At 53.9% G+C, this 10,286-nt stretch overlaps 2 protein-coding genes across 2 annotated transcripts in view; one reads left to right on the top strand and one right to left on the bottom strand.

The window, feature by feature from the left end:
• The window catches only part of RAP1GAP2 (RAP1 GTPase activating protein 2), a 97,045-nt gene extending 91,333 nt beyond the window's left edge, over nucleotides 1–5,712 (bottom strand). The window contains exons 1-2 of the mRNA XM_019471786.1: nucleotides 5,701–5,712; nucleotides 5,353–5,456 (exon numbers count right to left, since the gene is read on the bottom strand). Coding sequence (XP_019327331.1) covers nucleotides 5,353–5,456; nucleotides 5,701–5,712 — 116 coding nt within the window. The remainder of the gene's footprint in view (nucleotides 1–5,352; nucleotides 5,457–5,700) is intronic.
• A 66-nt stretch (nucleotides 5,713–5,778) lies between these two features.
• Nucleotides 5,779–10,286, top strand: part of LOC103898156 (coiled-coil domain-containing protein 92) — a gene marked incomplete at its 3' end in the record, with an annotated part of 12,386 nt that continues 7,878 nt past the window's right edge. Inside the window, exons 1-2 of the mRNA XM_009278365.1 lie at nucleotides 5,779–5,877; nucleotides 6,725–6,878. Coding sequence (XP_009276640.1) covers nucleotides 5,779–5,877; nucleotides 6,725–6,878 — 253 coding nt within the window. The remainder of the gene's footprint in view (nucleotides 5,878–6,724; nucleotides 6,879–10,286) is intronic.

Here is a 10,286-nt window from a genome sequence, read left to right as displayed (position 1 = left end):
CCGGCGCAGGGCGCGGGGACCCGAGGGGACGCGCAGCCGGGCTGCGGAGCCAGCAGGGACCAGCCCGGGGAAGGGTCTCCTGCGCTGCGGGGGGACTGTCCCTGCAGAAGTTGCCTGCGGCCCTTCTTGTGCCTGTTCCAGAAGCCGCTTCACCCTGTACATAACCACCGATGGCTCGTTTCTCCTCCTGCTGCAGAAAGCGGTTCCGAGTACAGCAAGGCTCTGCCTGCTCGCGCTGGCAGCTGCAGAGTTAACCGTCTGTAGAAGGACTCAGCTGGGGACCAGAAAGCATTGCTCCGAAATTCCCAAAGTGCGGGATGGCACCACGGGGATCACCCACATAAGATGATGATTGATTCGAAGCGTTGATGGCGGGCCAAATTCTGCTCCTGACGGAGAGCTGAATCCATAGTTAATTCCCCCGGAGCCAGCAGGAGAAAACACGGCCTTGCTTTCAGCGTCTGCAACCGAATGGCAAGCTTCAGCTTTGGCTGTTAGTCAGGCAGTTGTGTTTAGAGAATCGCGAGAAAACACAATAATTTATAATCAACATTTGTATTGATTTTATCTTTAAATAGATACTGATAGATAATGAATAGCAAATAGGACTCCAAGTCTAATTCCACCTCTTCTGAGATCAGGGAAGGTTTCCCACTGACTTTCCCAAGGCCGGGATTTCACCTCTAGTTCTATTCCTGGCATTGCCACTACCTCTGTGACCTTCTGCAAGTTTCTTAGCTTCCTGCTGCCTTATTTTCCTTTCATTTGAAGACATACTTGCTTCATGGCGTTGTTGCAAAGTTTGTGTTCGTGTTCTTTGAGGTCGTAAATACTAAGCAGTATAGATTTCTAATATGTTTATTCCTGCATATCTTTTAATGCGATGGAGAGGGGGTTGCTGGCAACCACAGCAGGATAAGTTATCGACCTGTTCCTGCAAACCTTGTTTGTGCCCTCTGACTCCTAGTTAAGTTGCCATTTATGGGGAAAAATGATTACGTGAATAAGGACTGGATCTCGGTGTGACGGTGTTTGTGCTGGGGTATGTGTACATGCAATACCGTATCTGCCTTTGAAGTGCATTATCAGGATCGGAGGTTTTTTCTTAGGTCAAAGCTTTGGGATTCCAATTGGTATTAAACAACAGACTTCAGTACAGTTTTGCCCCGGAAGCAAATTCTCAAACAAGCTGTCTGTGCAAAGGAAATCAGTTCTTAGTAGACTTGCAACTAAATCAGTCGTTGTAGCTACTGCAAGGGGTTGCTTCAGTCATTTTGTTTTGTGAGAAATAAGAATTCTGATAAATTGGGATGAAATTGCAAATCTCACTGAGGTCTTCTGATAGCACTTTGAAACACCCAGCTGAGATCAGGACTACCAATGTGCTTGTCCCAAAGACTGTCGTCACATGGTGAAAAGACAAGGAGCGGGAAAAAATGTGTTTTAGAGATGGAGGCAGGCCCACAGGAAGGCTCAGCAGTCGAGACCATGCCCACAATCACCCAGCGTGGGGAGTTGCAGGGGACCGAGCCCAGCGCCACTGCACCCAAGTCAGTGCCGTGGCTGGGTGCCAGCCCGTAGCCCGGGCTTGGAGAGCCTCTGCCGAGGGACCGGGCAGCGGCAGAGCGGGCAGGGGGTGGCCGAGCATAGCAGGGAAGCTTTCTCTGCAGGGAACAGCTCTCCAAGGCCCATTCCAGAGCGTGCTCACCTATTCCAGGTGAATATCTCCCCATGTTCATGTTCGTGGGTTGCACTCATGCAGACTCCCATGAGCTGCTTGTGCTCAGCAGCCCAGAAACCTCCTCTAACTTATCCGGCACTTTACCAGCTCAGCTTTCACAGTTTCTTTGAGTAAATTTGCAGTTGAGGGTTAAGATATTAAAGGTGCATTTTTAAAGCTAAAGATGTGGTCCCGAGTGCCCTGCTGAGGGCTGTCCCACCACTCTGAGGAGAGACCTGGGAGTCCTGCGCTCAAAACCTTGCATGGTCAGCAAGGGAACCTTGTTCCTGGAAAGCTCTCTCTGATGGAGCAAAGCCCCTTGGATGTCCAATCTCCAAAACTGGAGACAGTGTTCAGCCACAGCTCTGCAGGGAGAAGAGGCAAGCTCAGACTGTAGGTGTCACCTTTGAATAGGGGCAAAAATCACTGTTCAGCCGATTGCTGCTTCCTTTCCAGCTCTGTGTGTGTATATACAACTATCAGAAGCACAAGGGCACAGAGCATCCTTCAAACTAAAGGGGACTACCACTTACCCTTGGCTTTTATTATGAATAACATTGTTTTCTAGAGTTGTAACCTCGTACATAACTCCTCAAAGCCACAGAGGACGTGGTCACCGCGAAGGCTTCCACCACCAGTTGCACTGGCAAGTTAGAACTAGTCTGGAAAAGAAAAGTGACAGCTACAGCAGCAAGGCAGGGATCAGAGCAGGGTCACTTCCAACCCCACCCCTACTTGCTGCAGTACAACCATCCTTTTGGGAGCGGCGCTCGCGAGGATGGGGCAAGGGGAGCTGGTGCTTCTTAGCATCCCTGGGAGTGACAGCCCTAGTCACTGTGCTTTGGGTCTCGTGCCTCTGACACAGGCTGAAGGTTCCCACCTTGCTTCACCACATAGAAACATGGTCATCAGAACTTGCTGGGTACTCTGAAGTCCTCAACATCGGGAGCTTTGGCATTATTAGCTTGGAGATGTCATGGCCCAGTGAAGTGTTAAGTTGGCCAGCAGCAGCTAATCCCTATTAACTCCCAACACCTTCCAAGTGATTGTGCTGTGTGAAATGACCAAAGGCACGCATCAACCTAAAGGCTCAAAATGCTGCTGCAATCTCCACTTGACTGCAGAAGCAACGGAGGGAAGATATCAGTTGTCGAGAGTTCGGTTCTGAAACCCTTTCGGGTAACAGGTGGACACAGCCTCGGCGAGGCAAGAGTTCATCCGCTGCCTTCTGGTAACGTTAGAGACACTCAAACCGCTTACAGATGCTGTGAAGCCTCAGGACTAAATTGCAGCTTTGTTAATAGCTCTTGGCTCTTGCATCATTACCTGTGACACAGCTGTCTAACACTGTGGAGTGGAATGGCACGTTCCTCCCTTCGCTCATGGAGGCCGTGGAGAAGCAGCAGCAGCCTCAGGTCACCGCCCGCAGCCCCCCAGGCTCCCGTTGCAAGGGGCACAGGAGCCCCAGGAGAGATCTCCCCATCTCTGTTCTCAGACAGCAGCGCGACCGTCACCAGCGATGTCCCCATTTGCCTGTGAAGGCAGCTCCTGCCCCTGCCTGTCTCAGTGTCCTTAGTGCTGACAGGAGTTTCACGCATGGACAAAATGAGGTGATCTCCCCCAGACACGATCTGGGAACACCTCTGACATTCCTGCCGCAAGCTGAGGGCTGTTTCTCAAGGGAAACGGTGAAAGTCACGTTGGATAGGCAAAGCTGATCCAAACCCACTAAGGATTTCCCATAGCAATTTTGAAAGCAGGCTTTCCCCCACCTCCCCAGGTAAATTATGCAGGCTTTTTATCTTCCAAATCAGGGACAACAAACAGATCTCAATTCCAGAATTTTTTTTCTTTGACTTTCTTTACAGCTTGATATTTATCAACTATTTATTTTTAAAGGAAAACATTTTCATTGGTAAAAAAGGGTAATTTCCCACTTAAAGGAAGGAGGGAAAGTTCAATGGAGAATTTGCAGCCATTTCTACTAAAGACATTTCAACTAGACAGAACAAAGTGCTTGAAAATAGCACTATGTATCCCCCGGGCTTCGTCCAACCTACTTTCTGATGTTTCCTGAGATGAGGTGCCACAACTCCCATCAAGAAACTGCTCCAGAGCCCAGCACATGGCGCTTTCAGAGCCCCCCTGCAGCCAGGCCTGGCAGAAGGGTACATGCTGTAGTATGATTTGTATTCCTAGCCCACGGCAGATGCCAGGTAACTTCCATAGCTGTTGCACTGGCACAAGTAAATTACCCCTCCCACCTTTAACGAATTCCCATCATTGCCAGCTCTCACAGTACAAAGAACGAATGCCAGCTCTCTTGTCTATTAATTATCATGCTATCAAGAAAGGCTAGGTGACTTACAAGGCTTAAAAATCATCACCTTGCCAATCAGAAGAATAGGAATGATTAGGAAGTAAAGTCTAGAGCTAGATTTTCTTTTTTTCCCCTGATCCATTTTCAAATGCCAAACATTGAGGGACTGCAAATCCCCTGGGGCTCCTGGAAATGCCCATGGTTTCCTTGCACAGAGTGTACGCACCTAACGTTCAGCCAGGCAGGACTAAGCAGGCTGATCCATGGCTATTTTCACTTACATGACATTGTTCCACAGGGAAGCTTGAAGCCAGTATAAATCATACCTCCCACAATAAGCACCTTAAATGAGAAGCAGGACCTTTGTATCTGTTGCTTTTATGTATTACACCAGCCTTTTTCATGCTTTCCCATAGCATTCATGGGGTGAATGTTTGGAGCATTTCATTCCCTGAATAGCAGAGCCATCCTAAAACTCCAAATTTCATTATTTTGCCTCCAGAAATGGCTTCCCGGAACATGAAAAAGCCCCAGTGACAATCCACCATATATGTCAAAGCCAGTTCCCATTACCCAATATTCTTATTTTAGGCCTTATGCAGAGCCCTCACAGGCAGATGCACCCCCAGGCTGCAGAGCAAGCCCCGAGCCAGCCCTCCGAGGGGGACAGCCAGGCCAGCCCCCAGACCCAGCCCCCTTGCACAGCTTGGTCTGACCCCCTCGAGCAGGGGGCAACCACAGGCAAACACAATTTCTATGATTTCCACTTATTTACATGTCAGTTAGGTGTTGCAGCTGCCTCTAACCACCCTGCCTGTGCACCACCAGCATCACAAGTTGGGGTACCCACCCAGCCCCCTCCCAGCACACCCCACACTGGCTGCAGGAGAGGAACGGCAACACCAGAGCTCCCCAAACCCTCGGCACTGGCCTGTCTCAGGGGCATTGCAACCGAGAAATCCCCCGTGGAAGCCAGGCCAGTGGCTGGCTGCTGGGCTTGCAGGGGTGCAGCAAAGCAGATCCCCCCCCAGCACCCCTGGAGGCAGAGCAGCACCGGCCCCTTGCAGGGGGGCGGTTATACCCCAGGAGGCAGGGAGGGATGTCTGGGGCAGCTGCGGGCTGAGCCTGGGGCAGAGCTGGAGCAGAAGCAGGTGTGCTCAGCCTGGGCAGGGGGCGGCGTGAAGGCAGCACCACGCTGTGCCATGGTCCTTTCTCCCCAGCCACAGGGCTCACCCACCCTCTCACCCCCCGCAGCGGTCTCCTGTACATAGGGGCTGACGTTCCCCACGGATCCCATGGCGGCTGTGGCTACACGAGAGGTGTCAGTGGAGCCACCAAGTCGCCGACGGGAAAGGTGACGCAGGTGCCAGGAACCACGGCCGGTGAGGGTGGGCTGGGGCCGGCCGTGGGGCGATGCTGCAGCAGGGGGGCATGGCAGGAAGCACCCGGAACCTGTTAGTGTTGGAGCCTCACTGCACCCCTGTCCCCTTTCATGAAACAGGAGACCTGACTTTAAGGATTTCACGAATCTGGAGAGGCTTTGGCAAGAACAAAGCTTTGAACTCGGGGCACTGCCAAGATCGCTTACTGTGGAATCGAGCTTAAATGCAGTTTGATTCAATTTAAGTTGCGGGAATTATCTTAAAATGTACTACATTACCAAGCCGGGCATGCCGTAAACATGAGCCAAAGCGCTCACTTAGTTCTGGAGTTTCTATAGAAAGAAAACTGAAGTCGGATGCGGACGAAGGAGGAATGGAAGCAGCTTCCCGGGGACAGGACAGTGCACGCTGTCCCTCAGGCTTGCTGGCACAACGACTTCCCCACCGTCACCACAGTTTGCTGTAGCTTCCCCTCCTCCGGCGCTGGGTGCAGGGAGTAAGGATGGATTCCACATCCATATGAAATGGTATTTCCCGGGATTAAGGGTTCTTTCAGGGGTTTATTTTTATCTCCCCGGTGCAGCAGCACAAGTAGGCAGCACCCGCCGCTGCTTTGCCGAAGCCATTAATTAACACATGGTGATGGACCCCCAACCCGGGGCTGAGCCACCCGGCGCAGGACTGACAGCAGCCCTTGTCTGCCAGGCGTATTACCAGGGAAGACGTTTCTTCTTCTGGAAGACAACATGACTCTCTCGCCATGTAACACTGATCGGGTTAGATGGAGCATATTGTATTTTTCATGTGTTAGATCTCTTGCTGCAGTTACTGCTTCGTAATATGTGGCTTGTCAAGTGAGAGCCAAAATCATCTCTGGTGCAACTCCCACCTGGGGACTGTGGGGAGCAATGCTGTCCCAGATGTAATCCTGCTCAGTGATAAAACACTTCCTAGGGCCAAATTCAAAATAGAAACGAGCCGTTCCGATGCCAGGGTCCATGCAGCAGCATTTTCTGCTCATGCAGTCCCTGAGCCTCCCAGCTCGAGCGTAGGCAGGACGGGAGCCGGCCCCGAGAGGCGCTGGGGCGGTGAGATGGCTTGGGGGCCATTCCCCAGGGATCTTCTGAGCTGCTTCACCCACAGCCACGTCCCCATGGAAAGGGCAGACAAGAGCAGTCACCCACCTCCCCAGCCCACCCTGCACCCAGCGGGCTCTGCCCCTCGTAAGGGCTCCGGGGACCAGGCTCACCAGCCTGGTATGCTGCTGCATGTCTGATCATGAGCCATCTCTGCTCCCCACAGGCCTGGACCGTGAATTTGGTTGCGATGGAGACCACGTCCCTGGAGCACCAGATCCAGAGCGTGCAGCGGCACATTGCTTTTCTGAAGAAGGAGCAGATGGAGCTGCTTCATGACCTGCACCTGGAGATCCTCCGCTTACAGAAGCACTGCTCAGGTGAGTGTTGGGGTGGCTGCAGCATGTGGGAGCTGCATGCCCATGGAGCACGTTGGGCAGGAAACCTCCTGCTGGCACCCCGGGTCCCAGGGCCGGTCCCGCACAGGAGCTCACGCTGGCGTTCAGCAGGACGCGGAGGAGGCGAGCGCCAAGCCACAGGGGATGCTGCTCAGTGTGGGATCAGGGGATCTCCATCCCCTTTAGCCTCCCGCTTGCACCCCTGGCCCAGGTGCCACCAGCCCCTCCCTGGACCATGCTACATGGCCACCAAATCTGGTGTGGGTCAAACCCTCTGAAATCGCTCCTCTGTGAGTGGGTACCAGCAGCTTCTTCCAGCTGCAACACTGAAGAACCAGAGCGATTTTTTTTTCTGGGCATCAGCTGGCTGGGCGGATGATAAGACAGGAGGCTGTGTTGATAATCCATCATTAAACCGCTCTCCCTTTGTTTTCACGCCGTGCTCAGTGCACACTTCTGAACGAGGATTAGCCCCAGTAGCTCAGCACTATCCCCAGCTGCGTGTTCCTGCACCTTGCAGTAGTTTGGCTGCAGTAGTTGCTACCCCAAGGGATTCACTGGTGCAAGGAAAGGCAAAAACTCAGCATTAGTCAGCAAGACTTTTCCTCCTGTGATCCATGCCCACAAAGGTATTTTGATCATTAAAATGTAAAAGTAGTTCATCATTTCTCCCAGATGCCAGTAGGCTAAGGGAAAGAAGAGAGTTGAACGCCGTTAATAATGGGGGCGTATAAGACCACTTTCAAAACGGGAGGAAATGTAATTTTCTTGTTTATATTTTGTTACATTTTATTCTCTTGCACACAGAGAGGTGAAATCTGTTCCCTTCCTGCCAGCCCAGCCCAGAGCAGTCCTGCACTAGCGCTGGTGTCGGTACCCCCTTGCCGTGCTTTACCGCTGCGGTGCTGAATGAGCGCTAACGCCGGCAGCATCAGCACAGCTATTCCCCTGCCCCAGGTTGCTCCCTACTTTATATATTTTGTTACATTTTATTCTCTTGCACACAGAGAGGTGAAATCTGTTCCCTTCCTGCCAGCCCAGCCCAGAGCAGTCCTGCACTAGCGCTGGTGTCGGTACCCCCTTGCCGTGCTTTACCGCTGCGGTGCTGAATGAGCGCTAACGCCGGCAGCATCAGCACAGCTATTCCCCTGCCCCAGGTTGCTCCCTGCTTTGGAGGGAGGATCCCTGCCAGGCACCCTCAGCAGCCCCTCACGCAGACGCTGAAGCCTCCCAGCCTCTCCTGGGATTGGGGGCTGTCACCAGGAGCCTGGCCCCTCGGGAAGGGGGCAAGCGGCTCCCCAGGGTCACAGCAGACCCTGCAGCAGCCGGCCGGGGTCTGCCCATCTCCAGTCCCCTGGAAGCGCAGCCACGAGCCTGGTGTGGGGCTCAGGGACATGCCCCAGCTGCAGGGCACACAGCCACCAGCCCTCTGCCCATGGCCCCGCTGCGGCAATGTCACCCTCCCCTTCAGCCAGCCTCGCAAGAGCGACGGCTCCCCGGCCTCCTGCCCGCCACCGAAACTCATTCCAACTTGTGCCATTGCTTTCATCAATAATTCAGCCGTAGCTAATTACTCCTTGTCTTCCAGCCTCTCATCCTCCCTCATTCCTGGGAAACAAAGACATTTCTGCATTGATAGAATTGTCTATTTTCCCCCATCCTTTCCGAGCTTTTGTTGTTCTCATTGTTTTCTTTTAATGGCTTCATCTACAGCCTCTCCAGATAGGCGAGACAGCACAGTTCTTACGCCTAAATCAGGCTGGGGGGTTCTGAGTCCCCAGAGGCAGAAATGAGCCCATTGCACAGTTGGTTATTAGCAATCTCCTTCCCAGCACAGCCGAATGACAGCACTGTCTGACTGGACAAGTCACATCCTCGTCTGTGAGGTGTGTGATTCTGCAGTGCCTTTCCATTAGGAGCGATGGGGGCAAAGCACCTGTTAGTTTTAAGATGACTTTGCTGATGGTTTGAATGCCGTTGTCTGGTGGGGCTGTTTGCATGAGGAAAGTGGAGTCGGTAAGTCAGCACTTCCCCCGTTGTGGCCCTGCGGAGCTGCGCCAGCTGCCCGGGAGCTGTTGTTTCAGACCTTAACATTTGCACCATCCCCTCGGTCTCCCCGAGGCGTCACCGTTGGAAATGCCACCCTCCTGCAGAGCTCTGTTTCTCAGCTGCCACCTTCTCAGCCCTGAGAAGCTCCATCCGCCTGCAGAGGCAGCAGCAGTGGCAGTTTCCAGGTGCCAGAGCCCTCGCCAACGGAGGGACCGTCTGCTCTGAGGGGGAGCCGAGCCAGCTGTGTGCGAGGGAATCCCAGGGGGAGGCACACAGCAAGCCAGCACCTTTGGATCCAGGCTGGATCCCGCAGCAGAACAGCCGTGTTCCGAAGGGACCTTATTCAAGTAAATAAATCGCCAGGTTTGCTGCCTCTGGGCCCAAAGCAGTTCCCGCTGGCTGCACTCAGCATCCCGGGAGCCTCGGACACCAAGGGCTGCTGCTGGGCCAGCAGCAAGAGCTGAAAGCGGGATGGAGCCTCCGTGTGCTCAGCCCCTGCAAGCCCCCGACACCCAGCAGCCTTGTGCCCTTCGCCACAGCATGGCAGGAGGAGGGGGCGGCTGCTTTGGGCAAACACCGCAGCCCTCACTGCGGGGCCAGGGCAGAGCCGGCCCCAGCAAACCCCCGCAGCCCAGCGTTCCCAGTCGGAGGCTTTACAGGAAGGTAATGCAGCCCAGAGCTGCGTGCTGTGATTCATTTATTGGAACGAGCCTTGCGTTACAGAGGAGAATTGGCTTCCCTCCCACTCCCGTTTTATTTGCAAGGTATAAACACAGCAGAAATAGCAATAGATTCCTCTGACTCTTCTGTTTCTCCTTTTACTGGAAGATGAGCTCAAGCCTTGTGGCAATAATTAGCCTGCTCAGTGGTGTTAGCAGAGCGATGGAGGGGAGGCTGGTGCCGGGAGTGGAGCGGGGTTTGGGGGGGATCACTGCAGGCGGTGTGGTGGATAGCAAAGCTGGCCAGACGGGCTGTGCCGACGGTCCCTCTGCAATTGGGGCACCAGGATAGTCCTCCCGGGCAGGAAAGGGGGAAGCCCGACGCATTAAGTGAAGCCGTGTCTTAAAAAAAAGCATTTCTAGCTTGCCTGCGAGCGTCTAGTCCCCCCCCGAGGGGCACACAGCTGCCTTGAAGAGGGTCACGGGCCCTCGGGCAGCTGGGGCTGGGGCTGAGGCTGGGTAGCTCCTGCAGGGCAGACCCATGTGTCCGAGCCCACGGCAGGGAATACAAACCCCTCCTCAGCCACCTCCTGCACCAGGCAGGTTGAAGTGAATCACCCGGCAGTGCCCCGTCCCCTGCCCTGCGCAGGGGACACCCAGAGGCACCGGGGCCAAGCAGGAG

The sequence above is a fragment of the Aptenodytes forsteri genome, unplaced genomic scaffold, assembly GCF_000699145.1.
Source record: "Aptenodytes forsteri isolate BGI_AS27 unplaced genomic scaffold, ASM69914v1 Scaffold66, whole genome shotgun sequence".
NCBI lineage: Eukaryota > Metazoa > Chordata > Aves > Sphenisciformes > Spheniscidae > Aptenodytes > Aptenodytes forsteri.
Note: the sequence above shows the minus strand (reverse complement) of the source record. Positions and strands in the feature narration are given on the sequence as shown.